The sequence below is a fragment of the Osmerus mordax genome, chromosome 12 (genome assembly GCF_038355195.1).
Source record: "Osmerus mordax isolate fOsmMor3 chromosome 12, fOsmMor3.pri, whole genome shotgun sequence".
Lineage (NCBI taxonomy): Eukaryota > Metazoa > Chordata > Actinopteri > Osmeriformes > Osmeridae > Osmerus > Osmerus mordax.
In genome coordinates, this window is record NC_090061.1 from 15,571,877 (window position 1) to 15,597,776 (window position 25,900).

At 43.2% G+C, this 25,900-nt stretch overlaps 1 protein-coding gene across 1 annotated transcript; it reads right to left on the reverse strand.

Moving 5' to 3' along the window:
- Window positions 1-1,337: 1,337 nt before the first annotated feature.
- Window positions 1,338-21,598, reverse strand: gcna (germ cell nuclear acidic peptidase). The gene is made up of 12 exons (XM_067247810.1): window positions 21,474-21,598; window positions 5,372-5,576; window positions 5,218-5,284; window positions 4,880-4,932; window positions 4,697-4,763; window positions 4,529-4,608; window positions 3,917-4,369; window positions 3,491-3,674; window positions 3,057-3,189; window positions 2,840-2,975; window positions 2,495-2,699; window positions 1,338-1,699 (listed from the first exon to the last, which is right to left on the reverse strand). Exons 1-12 carry the CDS (start codon window positions 21,561-21,563, stop codon window positions 1,462-1,464), a joined length of 1,911 nt encoding a protein of 636 aa, XP_067103911.1. The 5' UTR covers window positions 21,564-21,598; the 3' UTR covers window positions 1,338-1,461.
- Window positions 21,599-25,900: the final 4,302 nt, after the last annotated feature.

Consider the following 25,900-nt stretch of genomic DNA (forward strand, 5'->3'; position numbering starts at 1 on the left):
AAACGCAGCAACATTTTGGTTAGCCCCACCAAATCTCAGTCCCAGGTTTTTTGAAAAGTTGGCAGCCCTGTAAATGGTCTTGCATGGAGACTGGTCGGCAGACAACTTTGTACCACCATACCTTGTCTGCTTGCTACATGTGCAAGCAAATAAAACTTCCTCGACTTTGTACACTACTTGATAAAGAGTCTGAGTCAACAATATACATACTAAGATGGAAACGGCTTAGAGAGCCAGTAGCCAGTAGGCATGGTAGTGTCATATCCACAACCGAGTTAGCGGAAGTATATTTATTGTTCAGGTGGATCCCTTGCCTGTTGCGCAAATTTATTTTAGTAGCCTAAGCCAGGACACAGCGCCACTGATGCTAGGCATGATTTCAAATTCCCTTCCATAACAAGTTATGGCACCCCAAACAACCTTTTTAAAACACTGAGTAAGCTTCTCTTTACAGCAGCAACCCAGTCATTCCGTTGTCCCGTTTTTATAGGAAATGTAAACATCTTGATTGTGGACAACTTGTTCGTCCCCAATCTCAACGAACATAGCAACAGGATCCAAAAGACGACAGATGTTTAAAATAAAAGATATTTAAAATAAAATACCACAGTAACTTGCTCGCTTCTAAACTCGCTGACTGCATCAAAACAATCTTTCTCGCATCAGAAACTGGAAGCTTTCAAGGGGCAAACTTATCAAACAAAAATTCTAGAATGTTCTTCAAAAAAAGTCTTAACAAACTTTCTACCGTATGTTTCTATTGGAAAATGAACGAACAAAATATTTTTTTTTCTTTATTCAAAATCACAGAACAAACATGAAAGACAAATATTACAAAAAAAAGAAATCATTTAATTTCACTTGGTGAATTCACAACGCTGGGTCATTTGCCAGAGGAGTATCATTACTGCTGTTCCCATTCCCAAAAGTGACAACATAATGGTCCTACGAATACACAATCTCATTTTGAGGTAATTGATCAGTTCTGTCAGTCACATGACTATACTATTGCAATTGATACATAAAAGGACAGGTTTCCATTGTTAGTTCAGTCTAGAGCCTCCAGTGCCTGACATACTGATTCACAGAAACAGGCTGCAATGAGTGTCCAGGTAAGATGTATGGCATGGTATGGACCATCACAGCATCTCCAGAAGATCTTACTTCACTTTGGTAGCAGGTTAAATTGGAGGTTATTAAGAAGAGGTGTGCTACAATAAACCCAGTTTGTTTCTCAGACAGTGAGGTCCTGCCACAGTCAACTGCTCAGCCCTCAGCAGAAACACAATTTGCACATTTGCGTTTCTGCTGAGGGCTGAGCAGTTGACAGACACGACATGAGGAGTATGAATCTGGTTAAGTTAAAACTATCAACATATTACATGAACTTGTCCAACCCTCTCAGATCTCCTTAAATGCATAAATGGCAGAAGATGCTGGAAACAGGCCTCTGCTTGAATCTCAGCTCTGGCTAAGGCGAGTCTTGGTGGCAAAGTTGGCACTGAGTTTACGCATCACATTAGCATGGCTCTGTCCCGTCAGCTCCTGGCGCATACTTCCATAGTTTTCTTTGACAAAACTTGCAAAAGGTGTGGGTGCACGGGGCTTGCTATTGGCGGAGACCAGAAGGACCAATGGCCCTGTGCAGAGGGCACATATGAATCTCTGAGTATCTAGAGATTTGGAATGGCGCCCGATCCTGTAGAGATCACAAAAAGACCAGAGTTCACACGTTCACACTAAGGGGTGTAGAGTCAAGAATGTTTTGTACTTTAGCAGCACAAAAAAAGAAAGACTATGAAAAGAACACTTAATACAAAATTCTGGTGTAGTGTATACATACTAGAACGTTTAAATGGCCCATGACATGAAAATTTCACTTTAGGAGGTTATTTCACATTAATATGAGGTCCCCCAGTGGCTAGAAATGTTGATAGGTGTAAACCAAGCCCTGGGTATTTTTCTCCACCTTTGAGAAAATTAAAGCTCAAACACTCCGATTTGAAAATGTTTCTCTTATGTCGTCATAAGAGGAAATGTTACCTTCCCTTTCTGTGCTTTGCCCGCCCAGATAATTTGGCCCGCCAATGAGAAAATGAGCTACGACCGTGCTAGCACGATATTGTTTTTTTCCTCGAGAGACATCATGGCTTGCAAACGACCAAAGCATGGCAGTTAGCCCTGCCTCTCTCCTCCTCATAGCATTTAAAGCTACAGACACAGAAGTGGCACGTCCTAAGGAAAGCTCATTGTAGGACTGCTCTTAGTGGCTGTAATTCTGCACCACGGCTGAATTTCGGGAAAGAGACTTCAGATACAGTATTAGAGGACCACTAAGGCCTATATAAAAGCATCCAAAAACAGCATGCCATGGGACCTTCAAATAAATGCAAAGCCAGTTAGATATTGATTTACACTATGCAAGTACACAGGGCGATGTTGAAATAACCAGGTCCACTTGAAGTACCCAGAGCTATTTGGACTCATAACTTACGTGTTCTTGCAGTGACTGCACTGGTACTTGTACTTGTAGTTGATGTCATAGCTGTGACAGCGGGTCACCATGGGTAGCTCTGGGTGGACCAGCGTGGCCTTTCTGGCGTACAGTTTCCAGAAGGGTCCATGGCCGTCTCGTACGCCGTTGATTAGCCAGGTGGCGGCATGGCACATTTCGTGGACCAGGGTGTCCCTCAGGCGGTCTAGTGAGAAAAGAGGACCAGAAAAAAGACAAGATTATTATAGAGAGGAAAAACAATGTGTGTCTGAAGACGGGGAGGGACAGAGGAATTTTGTCAAGACAGAACAAAACAGAAACTATCTACAGCATGTGTTGAGTTACCTGCAGAGTCACAAACTTTCTCAGAGAGCTCGATGCGTGCGTAGCGGTTACCTCCCACCCGCTCCTGTCCAGTGATGCAATATCCTGCAGTTTTCCTCATCTTCTTGTTCCAGCTGACTGACATGCCAGCAGGCAGCTGGAGGAGGAACAGAGCTTTACAAACAACACGGAAATAGACTTATTCAGAAGAATTTGTGAGTGTGTATGTCCTGCTGACCTTGCTCTCAAATACACTGGTGTTGTACAGTTGGAAGAGTTTAGCTGTGAGGTTTTCCTTTATTAGCTTGAAGCCACATGCGTAGGTGGATAGGGATTGAAGGAAACAACCGGGAGTCCTACACATCCCTAGTCTTGGGTGAGGGGACAGAGTCAGAATATGTTTAAGCTAGGATAAGTAATTTTTTTGAGGAGCACTTTTTGTCATATTTGCTAAAATAAACTTCACATCCTGATAGCAATCAATAAATCAAATGCTCTGACAGTAAAATCAAATAAATATCTGTGGCCATCGCAGGACTGTAATAAACACGACCAATCATTGAGTTCAGACCGAATGCAATGATTGGACGGGCTACTTGCCTGTTTACCTACCACCTGAGTTTCAACACTGATCTATTTTCCTTTCATCATTAAAGGGAAGATTCCTCGTACCTGCTGCTGAAGGTGCTGGGTCTGGGCTCCGTATGTGTGACTGCAGGTTGTGGCGGCACTGAGGTTTTCATATGCATTGGCATTCTTCCTCCAGGTCGAGGGCCCGCCCTTTTCTGTCCCTTTGTGGAAGGTTTTGAGACAGGTGTTGTAGTAGGAGTAGAGGCATGAAGCCTATAACTTGACCCTTGTCCCCATGTGGGACAGATTAAGTAGCCAATGAGAAAACAGGAGAAGAGAACCCAAGGCAAAAGTGTAGAAAAAAAACATGTAGAAATGTCAGTCAAGAACAAGTACTCATTGGAGAGGACTATCAACACTACTTTTTTTAAACCTGTCCAACCCACTCAGATCTCCTATAAACATGTGTATAAATGTGTGACCATTGAAAAGCTAATAACCTTTTGCAAAAAGGTGTGAGCCTGGTACCTGTATTGTTTTTGGGTGTAGGAGTGTTGCTGCCAAGCAATCTGTTCTTCCTCACTCTGTCAAGTAAGGAGAGAAACTCCTCCTCTGAGCTGACAGAGTCTTCCAGCTTGGACGGAGCAGAGTATGTCCGCCGAGGGGACGCAGAGTGTGTCTGCTGAGGCTGGGCCAAAAAGAGGGAGGAGGGAAAAGATGGAGTAGGAGCTAGGAAAGATGGCAGAAAAGGGGAGGAAGACTGAGAGGATGAAGGAGAAATGTCCTCCAGATTACTCTCCAGAATATTGACAGTTTTGGTACGTGATGAGGGATGGCGTGGAGGATGACGGCTCCTCCAGGTGCTCTTAGAGACAATACTATCATCATCATCGCTGTCACTGAGGAAGACTGGGGAGTCACATTCAGTCAGGGGTTTTCTGACTGGGGGTTGGGAAATGTTGGCTTTGGGAGTCTTGTATACTGGTGAGCGGAAAAGAGAGAAGTATAATTTGAAATAATCACTGGTGCTGACTGCTTCTTTACTCTCTTGTGAAAAGAGCACATTTCCCAGAACGGGTAACATATTTTCATACCTTAATACCCTACAAATACAGTATGTATGCAGGTCATGAACCTTACTTTTGCAGGTAGAGGGTTTCTTCTTCTCAATGATAAAGTCATCGTCAGAAGAAAAGTCATCAACAATGACGTTTTTTAAACTGAGGGGAGAACCAAGGAATGATGTTAACTTTAACACAACAGAAGTCAAATGAGATTTGGCAGCCCTAGTGTAAGGTTACACTATACCTGTCTTCACCCTCATTCTCGGCTGTGGTCTTAGGCTTGGCCTTTGGTGTTTTCACACGGTTTAAAACTGTCATGAACAGGAAGGAAAAACCAAAACACAGATTTATGTTGGGCCTAAAATAGACTACATAAAATCAAACTAATTAAAAAAAAATGTTTAAAGAAAAAACGAATCCGACTTACAGGCCTCAAAGCTGTCCTCACAGTCTGAACTCACAACAACAGCAACAGAAACACTGAGAACATATAAATTTATATTTAGCAGACGCTCTTATCCAGAGCGACTTACAGTAAGTACAGGGACATTCCCCCTGAGGCAAGTAGGGTGAAGTGCCTTGCCCAAAGACACAACATCATTTGGCTCTGCCAGGAATCGAACTGTCAACCTTCCGATTAATAGCCCGACTCCCTAACCGCTCAGCCATCTGACTACCCCATATACATAAATCAAGATTACTTAAGACGCCAAGTAAAATGTATTATTTGTAAAAAAATTATATTCTCGTTAGTCTTTCTTATACCTCTCTTTCTTGGGAGCACTCCTGGATTTTCTTAAATCTTCTTTTGGTGTAGCATTCTGCATCAGAACTTAAGAAGAGAAGAGCGTACATTTAAACGTTGCTAGCCTACAGACACGTGTAGTGTGATGTTAATGCACTACCATTTCAAACTCACACTGATCAAAGTCATCTTCGCTTGACTCAATCTGGACTTGATCCCTGTAGTCTATGGCATTGGCATTGGAGGCTTGGTTTCTCTGGTTCTCCTTCCCAAAGATGTCATCTGCGCTGTCCAACAGGAGAAACCTAACTGGCGAATGCAACTCCTGGGGCTGGGTCGGGCATGTTGCCAGACGGGTCTTACTGATGCTCCTTAGAAGCTGTCCGGAGGGTGCATAAACCATTGGTCAGATATTCTGTTCCGCCTTATGTTCAGATCTGTCTTTATTTTAGTAGGAACTCAGCTCAGTGTTTCCCACAGATTACAAAGCAATTTGTGGTGGTGGTGGTGGGGGGGGGGGGGGGGGGGTCGCCCCGTGTCTGCCCAGGGGGGGTGTGTGTTCCATGTCAGACCAGGGGGGTTCAAAATAATTCCTTTGTTAATAATTAGTTACACAGAACTTTATTATATAAAATAATATTAATCAAAAATGAATCACACGCCCAACCCCAAATACACACATTTATCACCCTATACAAAATTCACACCCCATTCAAATCTTCCAGAAACGGAAGAATAGAAAAGAGTTCCCTTATCCTGAGACCTGCTTTCTTACCTGCCTGTTTCTACATCTGTTTGTCCACCTCACCTTTTGCTTCAGCTGGCTCTCTCACAACAGCTTGTTGGATGCTGTCCTCCTCTCCTACTCCTTCGTCAATGCCTAACGAATATCTCTTTCTCTCCCTGACCCTTTCTTTCTGCTTGAGCAGCACTGGTTGAAGCCTGAAAATATTTCTGGGGAAATTGTGGGGTGTAGTAGCTACTGCACTACTACAGAAGTGTAGTAGTTAGCTATAGGCCACAAGGTGAACCACAAAAAGTATTTTACATTACATTTAGTTATTTAGCAGACGCTCTTATCCAGAGCGACTTACAGTAAGTACAGGGACATTCCCCCCGAGGCAAGTAGGGTGAAGTGCCTTGCCCAAGGACACAACGTCATTTGGTTGGCATAGCCGGGAATCGAACTAGAAACCTTCTGATTACTAGCCGATTCCCTCACCGCTCAGCCACCTGACTCCCTTTTAGAAAATGATTCCCGCTCCACAGTCTGGCATCTACACAATCTTTAGCTCATAAAAAAGAACGAGTCGTGCTAAGCTACCCAAAAAAAGTTTGTCGCTGAAATTCCAGTCGATTATCGTTGCGTCTATGTTTTATGCAGAACTAGTTTCTTCAGAGCGTAATAGGATTTTGGTGGCACGGTTCGACACGTGATCGTTCTACACCAATAAGGTAGCTGCTTTTTGTCAACATGGATGGATATGTTTGGCAAATAGAGGATGGGACCTTGCACGTAACAGAAATTCGGCCCCTGACACTGTTTTGCATGTGATACACTGCGGCTGCAAAAGTGCTTGTGAGACAGGCAGATGTTCATGTTTTTCTGCAGGACTGTGTTGCACAGACTTATAGCGTTGTTGTAATTGTGCCAACACAAAATAAACTGAGGAACTGGAAGATAACTGTCCTGACACTGACAGTGAGGACTGAGTGTCCTTAATCTGAGAGACCCACGGCGGCACCAGTATAAAGCAGAACCCGTGGTGCACAAAACTAAAAGGTAAGGGGATCCTTTTCCAAAACCCCATTCACGAACTACTTCATGCTTGGTGCGCCTGCTGTCCCTCTGCGATGCTGGTAACGTAAACAATTTAAGAACTTTTTATTGTGACGTTCAGTTGGGAGCCTGGTCTTAGCAGACCAGAGTCTGCTAGGCCTCAACAGGAGGAAGATAATATTAGAGTTTTGGTTTAGTAAATTTGGGTCATTAATTGGCTTGCTATTTTTACTTTGTCTAGGTCAGAGTTGGCGAACTCTGATAGCGTACAAGAACTCTGGTCGTGTGAAGTATTTAAAGAAATATGTAAAACAATGTATTCTTGATCTGAGGCAAAGGATCTGTTGACAGAGAATACGGCCCATACTCTTGACCTGGGGAAAGGATCTGTTAACAGAGTGTATGGTTTTATATATACAGACCAGGGGTGAACCAAATGTATATGTTACTTTTAAGATGCATGTTTAAAGTAGTTTTTCTCTTTTAAACAGAGATCTTGTTGGGATTTTTATTTTAGTTTGAATTGTAACTGTATTGTGTTGTTTTGAGTTTTTCTTAAGACCAAGCACAGTAGGTGGGCGGTCATAATGTATTAGGGTCAAAGGCTTTATGCGAGAGACCGACTTTTAAGGGTAAAGTGTTTTAAACAAGTTAGGGATACTTTGACAATGTAAAGGGACAGTTAGGTTTTTACTGACAAACTTGGCATTAAATGATCAGCGAGGGACACAATCAAATACTGAGGGAAAGATAGACTGGCAGTTTATGGATTAAAACGTCTCTCTTAAGCACGAATTGTGATTATTTTGTTACTTATGAGGTAACGGAGTTGAGGAAATTATTGTATGCGCGTTGCCAAAAGGGTTGGGTCTTTGTAGGCGCGTCCCATGATCGAGCGCCGGAGGGCGAGGATAGTTTGGCTTGAAAAAGGCCATATTTGTAGTTCACTACCACATGATATTGTAGTTCTTTTTATTCTTCAATATTGTGACCGTTTTACAGTGCTATGAGATTGTGCGACTATATTCTAAAGTGCTGTGTGATTCTTGCTGCAGTAAATCATAAGAGTTGGCTACATAGCCTACCGTTATGAGATTTGTTACAGATACTTTGTATTCAGATACATTGTAATTCAGTATGGGTAATTTAGCTTCCACTACGAGAACGATAGAGACGTTCTTACCTGCGAACAGTCCAGCCAGATATATGTTTGAGCTACATGGAATTCAAGCAGTGTCAAGCATTGAGAAATGGCATGCGTGGACTAATCATGAGGGAACGTTTGACGTAAAAATATTGGAGAGTCTAAAAGCGGTTTTGAAAGACAAGGAAACAAGTGGGAAGTGTAAACAATTTGTCAGCTGGCCAATGTTTATGATATGGTTAACTGAAGCTACGAGACGACGTGGCATTGTCTATCTTGAGAAAATACGGTCAGATCAAGCTAAAACTGATTCTGATAGAGAAGCTAGGAATGAGCCAAAGCGTCTTGAGAGACAGAGAAAAGATGAACAGAAAAGTGAGCTAGAACGTTTTGAGCAAGACAAACAAGAGGCTGCTAGAATTGAACTAGAGCAGTTTGAGAGACAGAGCGTCCAGGAGTCATTGTTAAAACGTGATCAGATTGTTGCTATAGCTGTGGCTATGCAGAGGAGAGCCAGAGACAGGGGAAATGCAGTGTTAGTGGAAGCAGCGGGTCAGGTGCAACCAGCACAGAACCTACAAGAGAAGGTTGAGGTTCATACCACAGAAAATATGATTGGTGAGGTTAGTCAGGAAGGCCTAAGAACAGAAGAAGCACTACTGCTGTTAGCGTGCTGTTACCCTTGCAAATGAATGTCTTACAGAAAGAAAATAATATGTTTAAAGGAAAAAGGAGAGCCAGGGTCAGGCAGCAAGGGGACTAAGAGATAGACAGGGATATGTGCATACTCTGTAAACAGCTATGCCACAGGGCTGGTTATTGTCACAGTATACAGAAATAGTCAGTACCCTTCAGTCATATACTCCATACTACTGCACTCAACCCCTTCCGTTTTCTTCAGAACGAAGAGCTTGCTGTGGCCTGCTCAAGGACACTCAGACAGTAAACAGCCACCATCAAAATAATAATAATCAAGAATAGGGGAGGCAGAGAGCTCCTCTTTTTCAAGTAAGACACAGAGCTACTATAGGTTAGCCAGTTCAACAGTACACAGTACCCAAATCAATGAGATGATAGTGGTAGTTTCTAGGATTCCTGTGGACACAACTCTCAGTTAGCTCTTATGGGTGGATAGATGGATCTTTGAAAGATGAACATGTATTTCTTTCAACTATGTAAAAGTAAGTAACAAGTAAATCTGTTGGAAAGGAATTTGTTGTGCACACTGAACCGAAATGAAATGCACTACTGACTTTTTCTTATCTATTCCTTAGGATAAAGAACACTTGGCCTAGCAATCCCATACACATCCCCCAGCAGTGGAATGCAGAGATTTTAGCGACAGCAGATGTGGCCTTGCTAGAAGCTGGGCCTGAGCTACTGTGGTCTACACACGCTAATCATATTGGGCGCATTAAGAATGCTACCCAAGTTGTTATTATCATTGATTGTAGTACAACTCTTGAGAACCGTACCTCAGTATGCTAGTAATAGAGAAGTAGGGAAAGGTATTGTCCCAGTTATTGATGCTTTGTTGAAACAAGGAGTTATAGGTAGATTTAAGGTCAATTTGATCCTTTAAGGCTAATAAAATACTTGGAAGTTTATTATGGGTTTATAAGCAGATAATGCCTGTGTTATACATCCTGTTGTGCCTAACCCTGTTACGATACTTAGCAAGTAACCTTGTTACTTTCATGCTCTGTGAATGACTATTGTTTGCTTTCTTCTCTGTTCCCATTGCAGAAGAGAGCCAGTATCTGTTTGCATTCACGTTTCGCCAGGTCCACTATACATTTCAGTTCTACCACAGGGGTACACCGAATCACCTACGTTGTTTAGTCAAGCATTACGACAGGACCTCCAGGATGTCACTTTAGCAGCCGGCTCTACTCAGTTGCAGTATATTGATGACGTATTGATATGTTCTACAGATGTTGCCTCCTGCCAACAGGACACTATTGCTGTGCTTCAGGCACTGGCTGAGAAGGGCCACAAGGCCTCAAAGGCAAAACTACAGTTATGGTCTGAGGAGGTCAAGTATCTGGGCCATACACTCCAAGGTACAGAGCGACTATTTGACTCCTGATAGAGTGGAGGCCATCCAATTGATACCGAAGCCTAGAACACCAAAACAACTCAAATCTTTTCTAGGTTCAGCCGGGTATTGTCGTCAGTGGATCCTTGATTATGCTGTGTTGGCTAGACCTCTCCTCGATTTAATGAAGGGCCAGACTGATACTCATTTGTTGTGGAACATTGAAGCTGATAAATCATTTGTATCTCTCAAGCAGGCTTTGGCCCAGGCGCCAGCTCTCGGTCTGCCAAACTACAGCAAGCCATTCACACTGTACTGCCACGAGGCCAAAGGGTTTGCCCAGGGTGTACTAACCCAGGAGCATGGTAATCTTAGGAGGCCTATCGCCTATGAGTTCTTCTTTAGATACTTTGGCAGCAGGTTTCCCCCCGTGCTTACGAGCAGTCTGTGCTGCGGCAACATGTGTGGAAGCAACTACAGATATAGTGCTGGGGTCGCCCTTGGCAGTGATGGTTCCTCACGCAGTAAGTGCTCTTCTGTTACGCACCAAAACTCAACACCTGTCAGCCACCAGAGCCACAAAGTATGAATTGATTTTGTTGACTCAAAGTAACATTACGATCCATAGATGCTCCCCATTGAATCCAGCTTCATTGTTGCCCACCCCTGATGATGGTGAACCACATGACTGTGAGATGGTTGTCGATAAAGTGCTAACACCCAGACCTGATTTGTTTGACAAACCTATGGATAATGCTGAACTTGTGTTGTACGTAGATGGATCTTCGTCCCGAGCATGGGATGGCTCCCTAAACTCCGGATATGCGGTCTGCACGGACAGTGAGACATTCGAATCTGGTAAACTATCTCCACAATGCACTGCACAGCAGGCAGAGTTGTTTGCGTTGACAAGGGCATGTTGTTTGTCAGAAGGCAAGGTTGTAAATATTTACACTGACTCGAGGTATGGATTTGGAGTTACTCATGATTTTGGTGCCATTTGGCGAGAAAGAGGTTTCATTAACTCCTCAGGTGGAGCAATCAAGAATGGAAAGATGATTGATAATTTGTTATCTGCAATACTACTACCGACAAAGCTAGCTATTGTTAAGTGTGAGGCTCATACTAACAATACAGATGATGTTTCAAGAGGAAATGCTAGAGCTGATTTAGCAGCAAAGGCTGCGGCCAAATCCTCTGATGTGTCCCAGGTCTCTATTTTTTCTGTGTCTCAGCAACCGGAAACACACACTCCCTCTCTTCATGATGTGACGGACCTTCAAGCCGCTGCTGATAACACTGAGAGGGATGGTTGGTTATCCGTTGGCTGTGTGAGAGGTCCAACTTCGACAGTGTGGAGCCACCCAGACGGCCGCGTGGTGGCGCCACGTGCATTGATCCCTTGGTTAGTTCGCATGGCGCACGGCTGTGCCCATACGAACAAGGGGGGTATGGTCTCAATAGTAAATACTGATTGGTTTGCACCTGGTTTTTCCAAAAAGGCAGAGAAACGTTGAGCTCAGTGCCATACCTGCCAGCAGCATAATCCCGGAAAGGGACCAAAGAGAAGAGACGCAGACCACCCGCCACCAAGTGGTCCTTTTATGCATTTACAAATTGATTTTATCCAGATGAACAAGTGTTGTAATTTTGAGTATGTGCTTGTAATTGTTGACATGTACTCGAAATGGGTAGAAGCCTATCAATGTCGGAAAGCTGATGCTACCACGGTAGCCAAGATTCTCATGAGAGATGTGATCTGTAGATATGGGATCCCCACAAGACTGTCCAGTGATAGAGGTTCACATTTCACAGGTCAAATTGTTCAGGAACTTTGTAAAGCGCTCCAGATCAACCAGCATTTCCACTGTCCCTACCACCCACAGTCTGCAGGGGCAGTGGAGAGGCAAAATGGAACTTTGAAAAACAAACTAGCCAAGATATGTGAAGAGACTGGCCTAAAATGGCCTGATGCACTCCCACTAGCACTTATGGCCATGAGATCTACTCCCCAGCGGAGGAATGGACTTTCTCCACACAAGATAGTTTTAGGGAGACAAATGAGATTGCCTGTCTCTCCCCCACTATCATTGAAACAGATGGATATCCACCAGATGGATGATACAATGTTAACCCTTTGTTATGCCCTAACTAGAGCAGCAAGGGTAGTGCATTCACAGGTGAAAGCTGCCCTGCCTGAACCCGCTGGGGAGCCATGTCATCCCTATCAACCGGGAGACTATGTGTATGTGAAAGTGCACAAACGGAGGACTGCCCTCTCACCGAGATGGACCGGTCCATACCTGGTTCTCTTGGTGACTCACACAGCGGTGAAAGTGGAAGTCGTCCGACATGGATCCATGCGACACACTGCAAAACGGCCCCTCCACCGAACAACACGGTGGAGGGTCCCAACGCAGAGCCAGGGGCCAGTGGAGGAGCAGGTGCACCTCCAAATGGAACCTCCTCCAACTTGCCATTTGTCTCATGGGTTACTCCTCCGGGAGTACACCAAGGGGGGTGGAGCCCCGTTCGCAGCGGCTGATCCGGGAGCAGGTTCCAGTCCAGCGGACCGATTTGAGCCAGAACCAGGACCCCGCCATCCAGCACTCCAATCCAGGGGCACTGAGAAGAAGGTCCCAAAGAGCACCCACCCGGAGGGGATGAAGACGTCGAAAGGTGAGTCACATGAGGAGAAAGCCAGAGAGGGGCTGCTGTTGCTACCATGCCTCTCTCCCCCATGTGTGATTCATGAAGCAGATGACAGCACCCAGAACGGGGACGAGAGGATACTGTGGTGGAGGCTCTGGGTTGTTTCAAGGAAACCGAGGCCACTGCCTGAGCTACGATGAGAGAAGAGATCCAGACATACTGACGCACACACCTGACAGACATTTACTGATACTGGACGCACGAGTCCACAGACATCGCATACATGAGCCACACCGAGAGTCACTATTGCACGCTCCCAATTATACTGATGTGAACATTGAGATTCATCATAAAGCACACATGAAGAACAATCTGTACAACAACACCTTACCGTGGACGGGAAAAATGACTTGACGCAGCATTAGAGGGGACAGACCTTGCAGGGTTTGTGGTTAGAGTCCCAAGCATTCTGGAGGTTATCCACGGATCTGTCCCTCTGTCAATGGCTGATATGTGTAAGGTCAAGAAGTGGCCTTGTGTAGGGTTGGATGGTTACACACATTGGTGGCACCGCCACAAGAGAAGTATTATTAATGCAGATGCTAAGAAGCTGGGATCACATCACAGGGATTCAATAGTACACAGTCACTTTTCAAGTTTTCAGCTGCCATTCTCCCTGTGTATGGTGTTATCACTGCCTTTAGAGATATTAGGAGCTTAGCAGTAGGGTTGGAGTCCATTGGTAATGAGACAGCCAACGCCTTAACTGCGGTTGCTTCTGAGATGAAGGCCATGAGGCAGGTAGCGCTACAGAACCGTATGGCACTGGATTATCTGTTGTCAGCTCAGGGAACAACCTGTGCTGTGATAGGTCATGACTGTTGTACTTTTATTCACGATGAATCTGCAAATATCACAAGTATGGCTGCTCACATTAAAACATAATTTCAGCTTTGGGGGAACCTGAAGCTTGGAATTGTGCTGACTGACCTCCTCTGTTCGGGGTTTCTTTTTCGACTAACATTCAAATGGGCTTGTTAATCGTTGTTGTGCTGATTGTGGTTTGTGCTTGTAAGATGTGTACTGCCTGCTGTGTACAGTGCTGTGCAGTAGGCTCTCGGAAGGCTGCCAGTAAGATTATGGTAGCCCAAATCAAGCCACAGACAAAAGCAAGCAAGAATGAGGATTACTGCATTGCCCTGAGAATGATTGAAATGTCTGATATGTAATCTCATGTACCAAGTGACTATTTTGCCAATGTAATAAAGATGGCCATTTGCCTCCTATTTTCCAACTGATGTACAAAGCTGTATGCAATCTGAATAGATCTGTCCTTAACCACAGATCAGTGAACAATAATTAAAGATAGTGGTTACTTTATTACTTTTATACTGTTTGAAATAATTGGAATTTATGAACAGTGTTTGATCTATACCATGCTGTGTTGAGCTCATGAGAGCATGACCCTTGATTATGTCCAGGAGAGAAATATGCCTATGTTTCTAGTATCATTGATAAACTGTCATTATGCTGTTTGCTTATGAAGTGAATAGCTATAAGCTAGTTCTTTTGTAAGGTCCTAGGGGGTGCCTGTGTTACTAGGATGAATCAGAGGTCACAATATCACCAAAGTGTATAATGCCATGCAACTTTGAACAAGGAAAAATTTCTAGGAGCCCTATCTAGAGAACGAAACAAAAGCTATTCACTTCATTGACTTTGTACTTTTTCACCTGATTGGGTACTACCTAATACTTCTTCAAATCTTATAATCATGTATGCTGTGCTGAGTAGTAACAGATAAAGTATTGTTTGATTGTTAAGGTTTTGAAATGTTATGAAACTTGTGAAATGTAAGGCACTACAGCAGGCCCCAGATAAACAGTTGATAAATGTTTGTTGTGTTGACGTTAAACGTCAAAAGGGGGGACTGTGGAAGAAATTGGGATTTCCGGTGTGCTTACATTATTCACTAATCAATAGAACTAGTCATTGGATACTAGTTAGTACGTTCTCATGTAAGCTTGCTATTAATAAGAGTATATTGTGTCTATGTGTCAGGGTTAATAGATGTTCGGAGTCAGGAAAAAGTACTGGCTAAACGGTCCTTGTCATGACTACAAGGAGAGCTCCAACTATGAACTCTCTAGTCTGAGAGTTGTCATGTGTTGGGAGCAGTGAATCTCTTTCTCTGAGACTGGTGAAACGTCATTACTGCCTGACTGTCACAATCTATGTTTACATTCTTGTGCCCTATAAAAGATGGTCCTCCGGCTTTCGGAGCTGAGAGAGACCTGGGGGGTGTTCCATCAACGTCGCTAACGCAAGTCGCGCTAACACGAATAAGTCTCACTTGGGTAAACGTCAACTTAGACTTAAGCCTCAAGCCGTTCCACTAACGTTCCGTTCCACTAACAGGCAACGCTAATTCAAGCTAGACCTCAATAAGCTTAGACTGTGCAGCCCAGATCAGGCGATCGTCGAAAAGAGGAGTTATGTCGCAAAAAGTATAGCGTAAAGCAGCAGAGGTGTGTTGTTTCAGCAGCGTAAATTGATTTTTTGAGTTTTGTTGTTCCCTAAAAGGGCAATGTTGCCGCAATTAACATGGCAAGGGAGACAACTTGTCAAACCATTACGACCGTTGAAATGCGTAAATTGTAGACCTACCAAATCTACTTAACATATATATATATGCATTTAGGCCTACTGATAATTAGCGTAATTTGATGAGCTGTCTGAAACCGTTCTGGCAGGCTAGCCTATGGTCGATATTCTCAACAGGAGATTGAGAATAATATCCCAAAAAAGAACGTGGCAGCAATTGAAAATTGTAGGATAAAATTCAAAACACTGAAGAAGGCCATGGTTAATTGTGGGCTAATAATGTTTTTGTCTTCACATCTTGAACAAAATCAAAAATTACTTCAAAATAACTTTGCCACACACATTTATTAACTGATAGGCTAAATGCTGAGCTTTAAGATAAAAGGGAAAGATAACCATGACTTAAATGGGGATTCACTGAAATGACTAGTATTGCACAGATCCAGCACTGACTTTTTAGATCGGAAGGTGACCCAAACAGCACACTTTGTTTGGCAGAACAGTCATTTAAAATTGCTCAGCATGACTATCATGATTATATTACGAGTATTTCCAATTAACATAGTCTGCCTCCACAGATCCAGAGGGGGCTTGGACAGTGACAGACTGTGGCTGTGCCAAGTGTTGTCACAGCCTCACTTTGGGAAAGCATGCCCTACTGGGAACATTAGGGGAGACTGTTGGGCACAGAATCTAATTGTCTTCTTTGGAAAGGGCAACATTTGGGACACTGTCATGTAGGGGCAGCATAAAGGGCACTTCATAACAGCACCTTTTTCCATTGGACGTAAGGGCATGGGAACAGTCCAATTTAGGCCATTGTAAGGGCACCTTATAGGGTACTGCATCACATTTTCTATACTATAAAGGAACTCTTTTTACATTTATAGAGGGCACACTGTCATTTATTGCATGGGGCATCCTGTGCACTCAAGCATATTTCACAATGTGAATGGCAGACAGTAGGGCACTTGGTCTAATTTTTGCCACTCTGGGCATTTTAGAAACACTTTCAACCATGGGGGCACCAGGCAGTCACCCCCTGAGTCTTCCAATGGGCCTGGATATACCCATGGGGACAGTATATTGCACCTATAATATTGGGGAAGCCAGAGGAGAGGTAATATACAGGCTTGTCAACATATAGGCTACTTTAAACAATGAAAATACTTTATACAATTGAATAAAAAGTCCTCCTTGATTCTTTGTGTTTCAAGATTACCTGAAAAACTGATGATAATATTCAGGTACCGCTTTGAAGCAAGGTATACCCTTCATATTTCCTGGCATAGTTGCCCGTTCAAGAATGTCCCACATGCAAAGACATAGACAGATGCAGACAGACTGAACAGTGTCAAGGCTTGGCTACAGTGGGTTTGCTTCCTTGTGTGTGATTCCAGCAGACTACATAGTCTAGGCCTACCTACATAGACTGCAGTCTACTACCCTCCTTTCTACTATTATAGTCTACTCTCCTTTCTATTACTTTTTACAAAGGATGGTAGGCTGCTCTTATGTGTTCATTGCCATCCTTAAGAGTTGCTAAAGTGTTATTTCATATATATATATATTTATGTTTTTTTTTTTTTTTAAGAATGACAATTACATAATACTATTAATATCTAGATAAACTATGCTGGGCCTGCTGAACCTATACTTCTTCCACAGATACTGGTCAGGGAACCATTACTTCTGTCTCTGAAGACCCTTGGGGCTGGTGGGATAAACGCTCTTTGTATAATCTGAGCACCTTCATCCACCACAGGGTTGTCAAAGAACGGATATGCCATAATTGATTGTAACTTGTCTAGATGCTCTGCTTAGTTTCTAAGTCCTTATTTTATGTCAATTAACCAATGGCTTTTGAAAACAAAAGTGACATTATTTCTTAACTTGTTTATTTAAATTAATATATTTTTGGGAGATTAAGTAAACATGTAGCTAAATCATTAATGTCTGCACTTCAAAAAGTCTGAATTTACGTTTCCGAACACGGACTAAAGTGGTTTGCGCGCAGGAATTTACTCGACGGAACTGTCTTTTGAGATTCTGTTTCCGCCTGTTTGAAATTATTTGCAACACATTTTAGTTTAGATTGACTTTTAGCCTGACACGGATCAGGCTAGTTCCGAAGTATAAGTTACCTTGGTTACGTAGCTAGAACTAAAATAAGCCACCTTAATGGAACGGAACTCTCGCTAAAGTAAGTGAGACTTTCCTTAATCGACGTTGATGGTTGATGGACCCCCCTGGTTGAGACCTAAGCTTGGTGTTGTGTTGTCATTTATGGTCAGAAGACTGGTTTTCTCTCCCAATCTGCAGATTGATAAATACGTATTAAAATCCAGAACTTAACTGAACTTAGTCACTCCGTTTATGAAGAGACGGACAAAACACTTTCTTCATCAATAACTATTGTTTTTATGGTTGATCAGTGTTTTCATTTGTGGAAGAATGAATGAATGTTACAACAACGACATAAGTCTGCCCCCCCCCCCCCCCCCAGGTTAAGGTAATAGCCTAGTTTAATAACTAATGTAATATTGCACGTTTTCGTACTATTTCCCCTAAAGCAATAAGGTTAGGCTACTTAGAGACGTTCCACTCATAAAATGAGTATGTTCTAGTATGTTCTAAATGGCATAAATGCTGCCAATTATTAATTGACGTATTAATAATTGACGTTGGTCAGTAACCTATAGCCTATCGATTAAGGTACTCGAAAGCATGTACACTGTCTGCTTCATTTGAGCTTGATAGGATAAGCATTCTGTAGCAAATAATAACAATAAACCCACAATTTATTAATTAAAACTACTTCTGCATAGTAATGCACCGAAAATACAAAACGTAAGCAAAGGCAGCAATCGCTACAAACAACGAAGATCACCAGCAAGAACTATAGACTAATAAAATAACAGGCTTAAATTAACTTCCAAGTTAGCTATACGACTTCTCAAAGACGCACAATATCTCAACTGCGGTGTGAAGCGCGTATCCGTGCTATTCTCCGACATGCACTCTTAACAATCACATAGATGTCCTAAAATTTGGTACAGCCCTATTTCTGATACCATGGCGGCAGAAATTTAGCCGTGGTGGGCCGCTTGTGCGGGCCAGATTGTGTAAATGCCAGACTGTGGAGCGGGTTGAAACAATAACAGGGTTCACCTTACGGCCTACTAGCTCTACAATTTATCGGGGCTATGTCTGAATCTAGGAGAAAAACGGAGCTGCCAGCTGTAGGTATGCAGGTAGCAATGCAAGTAGCAACACTAGTCGACTGCTACCAATAGTCTGGATGACCTCACAGAGGCTGTGACATCATACATCAGCTTCTGTGAGGACTGCTGTATACCAACACGCATCAGGGTGAGCTACAACAACGACAAACTCTGGTTTACAGCTAAACTCAGAAGGTTGAGGTCAGCAAAAGAGGCTGCGTTTAGGAGTGGGGACAAAGACAGTTTCAAGGAGTCGAAGAACAGGTTTAGCAAGGCGGTGAGGGAGGCTAAACGACTGTACTCGGAGAGACTAAAACACCAATTCTCTGCAAACGACTCTGCTTCTGTCTGGAGAGGGCTCAGGCAGATTACCAACTACAAGCCCAGAGCCCCCCACTCCACTAACAACTCCCGCCTGGCCAACGACCTGAATGAGTTCTACTGCAGATTTGAAAGACAATTGGACAGTCCTGAACTACCCCTTCCCACCCAGGAGGCCTCCCACCTGCCCCCCTCTACAGTGACGACTCTCTCCATTCAGGAGGGTGAAGTTAACAGAATTTTCAAGAGGCAGAATCCCCGCAAAGCAGCTGGGCCGGACTCTGTCTCTCCAGCCACCCTCAAGCACTGCGCTGACCAGCTGTCTCCGGTGTTTACCTACATCTTTAACACCTCCCTTGAGACATGCCATGTGCCAGCCAGTCTCAAGTCCTCCACCATCATCCTTGTGCCCAAAAAGCCAAGGCCAACAGGACATAATGACTACAGACCCGTCACCCTGACCTCTGTGGTAATGAAGTCTTTCGAGCGCCTGGTGCTGGCACACTTTAAATCCATCACAGACCCTCTACTGGACCCCCTGCTGTTTGCCTACAGAGCCAACAGGTCCGTGGACAATGCAGTTAACATGGCCCTCCACTTCACCCTACAGCACCTGGACTCCCCAGCATCCTATGCCAGGATCCTGTTTGTGGACTTCAGCTCTGCCTTCAATACCATCATCCCCGCCCTGCTTCAGGACAAGCTCTCCCAGCTGAACGTGCCTGATTCCACCTGCAGGTGGATCACAGACTTCCTGTCTGACAGGAAGCAGTGCATTAAGCTGGGAACACAAGTCTCTGACTCCTGGTCCATCAGCACCGGATCACCTCAGGGCTGCGTCCTTTCTCCTCTGCTCTTCTCCCTGTACACCAACAGCTGCACCTCCAGTCATCCGTCCGTCAAACTCCTGAAGTTTGCGGACAACACCACCCTTATTGGGCTCATCTCTGGTGGAGACGAGTCTGATTATAGGTGAGAAGCGGCCAACCTGGTGACCTGGTGCAGCCAGAACAACTTAGAGCTCAATGCTCTTAAGACAGTGGAGATGGTTGTGGACTTCAGGAAGAACACAGCCCCACTCACCCCCATCACCCTGTGTGACTCCCCAGTCAACACTGTGGAGTCCTTCCGCTTCCTGGGCACTATCCTCTCCCAGGACCTCAAGTGGGAACTGAATATCAGCTCCCTCATCAAGAAAGCACAACAGAGGATGTACTTCCTTCGGCAGCTGAAGAAGTTCAACCTGCCAAAGACAATGATGGTGCACTTCTACTCAGCCATCATTGAGTCCATCCTCACCTCCTCCATCACCGTCTGGTACGCTGCTGCCACTGCCAAGGACAAGAGCAGGCTGCAGCGTATCATCCGCACTGCTGAGAAGGTGATTGGCTGCAATCTGCCTACCCTCAAGGACCTGCACACCTCGAGGACCCTGAGGCGAGCAAGGAAGATTGTGGCCGAGTCCTCCCACCCTGGACACTCCCTGTTTCAGTCACTCCCCTCCGGCAGAAGGCTGCGGTCCATCAGGACCAATACCTCACGCCACAAAAACAGTTTCTGCCCTTCCGCTGTTGGCCTCTTCAACAAGGCCAAGGGACCACACTGACTCTAATGACTTCCTGCTTAAAACACACTGCTTTTTGCACTGCATTACAAAATTGTATCTTGTACATTTGTATTTTTTTTTATATTTGTATTTTTATATTGTACATTACGGCAACTTGTATTTTATTGTATATTTTATTTAATTCTAATTCCACTTAGTATTGCTAGTTTATGTACCCTTAGTATCTATACTAAGGGTACATAAACATATAGGGACCTAAAATTTAAATATGTGGACTAAATTTTAGGTCCCTATATGTTTATTGTATGCACCTTCCTGCCAAAGCAAATTCCTTGTCTGTGCAAACTTTCATGGCGAATAATTTCTGATTCTAGTGATAAATAACTATTTAGCTGGTCGGCTCCCTGACGCCGGTAAGTAGGGCACGTGAGATTGCTCACCAAAAGAACAAAGAGGAACCCACTTGTCTAGCAGATTAAGACATGTTCATAGGTACCTAGCGAATAGTAACCTCAACTTTCCTCAACTTTCAGCTATGGTACTAATGCTGAGGGCTCGCTGATATCGCTGTCTGTCTAGAACGGCATATCTATGCGTCGTTGCTAACGTGTGCTGACATTGTGACTGTGTCTGTATGTGAGAGAGACGCGTGAGTGACCGAGAGACGGAGGGAGAGCAGGGAAAGGAAACGCAGCTGAACGAATACGCTGCGTGTTTTAGCTACATAGCTTAAACAAAATTACAAAAAGAATAACGAAACGCAATATGTGGTGGCTGGTGTTGATTCTGTAGCGCACCGCCACGAATTAGTCTATGTGTGGGAAACACTGCAGCTACAATGTATTCGTTGGGAGGTTACGTATACACACCGCCTTGTTTCTTATTTTAAGTCGGCTGTGTCTCCGCACAGAGGATTTTTGTTAAAATAACACTAAACACAACAAACCTCTTCTTCAGCCATCTCCAATGCTCCTTCCTCTGTCCATCCCATTTTGTCAGCAATTCTTTGAAATAACATTTGGGTATCTCCATCCATGCTGATAATTAGCTCTCCGTGAAACCACGAATAAGTTATCTTAGCTATATGTGTGAAGCAGGAAGCTATGTATGTTGGTAAATGTCCAAAAAAATCAACAGCGAAACTGGTTAGTAAATCCCAAATTATTTGCTATATAATAATGGATAACTAGCTTTTGGTTGCCAAAACAGTTAGAGCTACCTACTTACTTTTTGTGACAACGTCCTATTTACTTGCTAGGATTATTGCTTTGTGTTACACAACGCCAATTCAAAACGGGCGCGGAGGAAGTAGTCACCATAATAAAGGAAGTGAGATATTTAAAATAATAGGTGTCAGAGCCTGTTTAATAGGACCAAACCTGCCAAAATTAAAAATAAATGAATAAATAAACGTATAAATAAATGTATTTATACATTAAAAATGTAAATCTATAAAAATAAATGTATGAAAAAATCTATTTCTGTATTTATTTATTTTTGTATTTATTAATTCTGTGTACATTTATTTCTGTATTTATTTATTTATGTGTACATTTATTTCTGTATTTCCTTGTCCTTAAGCTAATGAGGTAAGCTGTCAATCAATTTATGTCACGGTGTCACCCCATTGGTTGATCGGTATCAGAGTGCGAAGATGGACTTTCCATGCCTGGGGTTGCTATGACTATGACTATCTTAGTAAACTAAGTAAAATGGCTGCCCACAGACAAGAGATAGCCAGAGAGTTGCGAGTTTTGGCAAATCTTGCTGAAAATGGAAGTGCCTCACCAGATGTTTTACTTTTTCGTGTTCAGGCTCTGTCTGAGTATTTGTTACAGTTATCTTCATCTACGGACACAGAGGTTGACCCTGTAGTGTTCAACATTTTTGAAGAAGTGGAACATAGTCTTAGAGCTAGCACTAATGTTTTGATGCATTCAGTCGACTCCGGAACAGTTGGACGCCCTTCTCTTGTACTGCCCTTAGACGCTGTGGAGAATTATTTGTTAGCCGGTGTGTCAGTTCGTGACATTGCGACTCTTTTTGGGGTTGGTGAAAGAACACTTCACCACCGAATGGCAGATCATGGAATAAGGTGATTGCATTTGTTTGGCAAGCCCTTACTACTGACTGCAAACTAGGCCGGTGTAACTAGGATGATTTAGGGGGGTTAAGGTTTAACAGTTATGTTTGTGTCGCAACTGTACTGTACTTACTTAAAAGCTGGTGGTGAGACGTAGTATGAAGGATTCATATATCTATGTGTCTATTCCAATATGTAATGATGGTATTCAATGACACAAATCTGTGTTCTAGAAAGAGTGGTCTGGAGTCGCAGAGGTCCGATAATATCAGCTTTAATGCAGCAGTTGGAAATCAACAAGTACAGAGCTCTGGAGTTGTCTAAGTTTCCCTACCCGCAACAGAATTTGGGCTGGTTCACGAAGTCCAACTCGCTATCTGTCCCTCCCCAGCATATATTTATACAGTGCAATTGAAACACAAGTATCAAAAAGGGTTGAGCTTGTTCTCTCGTGCATCAGGGAGTTGTTCTTGCCTACGCGTCCCACCTGCTCGGGTGCCGTCTCCACCCGGTTTCAAGGTTGTTTCTGAAAATGAAGAGATAGAGACACAAAGAACAGCCTGCTTCCCACACTCAGTGTGAGACCCAATGTTTAAGCCTGGCCACACTTCTAAGTTCATAACTTTAATAAGCACAATGCATAACTTTAATAAGCACAATATATTCTTTAAGTAACTTGATTATTCAGGCCTTTGTCAGTTGTATGATAGCATGGCATAAATACTGTAAGCTAGTTAAAAGTTAGAGTTTGATGTAAAAACCTGTCTAAGTAAAGTCTTATTTGCCTCTCATTTGTTCCTAAGGGCGTCTGATCTGTTTACCACCATTGGTAATGAAGAGTTGGATTTGGCAGTACGTGAAATCCTTCGTCGTCATCCAAACACTGGCTATAAAATGATGTTGGGCCATCTTAATGCCAGAGGCATAAGAGTCCAGCGTAAGTGTACCATTTAGTGATGTTTTTTAGTTTGTGCAATGAAAATTACTTCCGGAACAAGTGCGTCTTGAGCCTTTTCTTGAAGGTGGGGAGACAGTCAGTGTCTCTGATGGAGGTGGGGAGTTGATTCCACCAAATGCTTTAACTTCTTTTACACTCAAGCTCAACCAAGACCAAAACAATCGATTTTTACTGCCCAATTTACCAATGCTTTCACACTGTCAGCAAAACAGATAACATCATGTTCAAAACCTAAATTATTGGCTTAAGTCAAAGTGAACAGCTGTTTATATTGTGAATTGAAACACAAATATCCCCTGTATTGTATTCCATTGCTACTGAGAAACAGGTTAAGTTATGCAAATACTGTAAATCACATCGGATTCCCAACTAGGAAACACTCAGGTGTTGAGGTTCTTTCAATTGCATGACCATATGGTATAGACAGTAAAGAGGACCTCTTTGGGCTGATCTGGTGTGGAAAAACAACAATATAGAGCAACACAAGAAAGTAAGAATACAGTAATGCCTGCACAAGGGAGAGGGAGACAAGTACCAGGTGTTGTGTTTCTTGTTGATCAGGAAACTCACGATGACAAAGATATATATGTAAACTTATGATTTATTCATTCATAGTTTATTTCTGTAACGCATGTTACATGTGCCGCCTTCACCATGCTCTCTTCTGTCTGCTGCTTCCTGGTTCGACGTCACATGACGTTGAGCCCAGTATACCACATCTCCCTTATCTAGACATATATGCAACATGTAATACACCCAATCACATGTACAGTAACGTAAACATAAAATAACTTAAAAACAAACTTAAATACATGTATTAATCAAATTCACCAATGTGCTAACCTTATATACATGTAATAACCAAAGTCATCAATGTGCCAACTTACACATCTAATTATCAACATTCTCAGAACACTGAATTTCAACTACTTCCATAGTCATACTCTACTCCCTATAGATCCTAAGACCTTACATTTCTTCAATAAGCCTTTGCGTTGCTTTTACTTCTCTACCCGACCTCCTCATGTCAGCAGGCTGTGTTAAAGTGTTGTCTGACACAGGAGTGTTTGAGCAAGACTCTGTTTGACCTTGTCCGATTGACTGCCTGCCTGCTCGTTCCGGAACAAGTAACAGGTGTTTTCTATTTCTCCTGTATGTTACTCCCTCCGGTGTCATTACATTGTATGACCTGGGTGCTACTGATTTTACCACATGGGCCTCTTCACTCCAAGTTTTTCCATTGTGCATTTTCACCCTATCATTAGGTCTAAGTGCACTGAGTACCCTGGAACCTTTGTAATAGTACTTCTTTTGTTGCCGTCTGTTCGTAAGCCTGCTAGGAATGACTATATCCATTTTTTTCTGGTTCTAGAAGTGCTGGTAACCTTGTCCCAATTTTCCTGTGGAACAACAGCTCTGCAGGAGACAATCCATGCTTTAGAGGTGTAGCCCTATAGTTAAGCAATGCTAGGTACGGATCTGTTTTTGAGTCAAAAGCTTTACTGAGTAATCGTTTCACTATCTTTACACCATTCTCCACCAGCCCGTTAGACTGCGGGTACAGTGGACTGGATGTGACATGCTTGAATCCGAAAAGTTCAGCGAAATCACTAAAAGCTGTACAGCTGAATTGTGGGCCATTGTCCGTGCGGACTACATCTGGGACTCCATGACGAGCAATGACTGACTTTATGTGAGTTATCACCTGACTAGCAGTAGTATCCTTCAGTAACGCCATCTCCGGGTAATGAGAGTAATAGTCCATCAGTAGTACATAGTTCCTTCCCTCAAGAGCAAATAGGTCTATTCCTACTGTACCCCACGGCCTCAACACCTCATTTTCCTCAACCCACATTGGCTCTTTGCTCTGTTTTGATCTGTATTTCTGGCATGTTTCACAGGCTCTGACTGCTCTATATCTGCATTCATCTTTGGCCAGAACAACACTGTTTTTGCCCGCCGTTTACATTTTTCTATCCCTAGATGACCCTCATGTATTTTGATCAGCATGTTTTTCTGTAACACTGTTGGTATAACAATTATTGAACCCTTAAATAGGATTCCATCCAGTTCAGATAATTCATCCCTGTATTGGCCATATGGATTTGGTATATCTTGTACTGACCACCCACATTTTATGGCCTGAATGACCTTTTTTAAACACACATCTTCAGCAGTAGCATGTGAAATCACAGTCCACATTTCATCTGATACAGGGCAACTCTTTCTGATAAGATTTACATGTATGGTCTCTTGTTGCTCATACATGTGGTTTGGTTCAGAACTATCAACAGCTCTAGACAATGTATCTGCTACGAGCAATTATTTTCCC

What these genes read in the sequence shown, in the direction of transcription:
- gcna (XM_067247810.1), bottom strand. Translation starts at nt 21,563, where the DNA reads ATGGATGGAGATACCCAAATGTTATTTCAAAGAATTGCTGACAAAATG. An exon ending in AGTGCTCCCAAGAAAGAGAG is followed by an intron (nt 4,933 to 5,217) that starts GTATAAGAAAGA and finishes ATATGTTCTCAG; the next exon opens with TGTTTCTGTTGCTGTTGTTG. An exon ending in TGAGGACAGCTTTGAGGCCT is followed by an intron (nt 4,764 to 4,879) that starts GTAAGTCGGATT and finishes TGTTCATGACAG; the next exon opens with TTTTAAACCGTGTGAAAACA.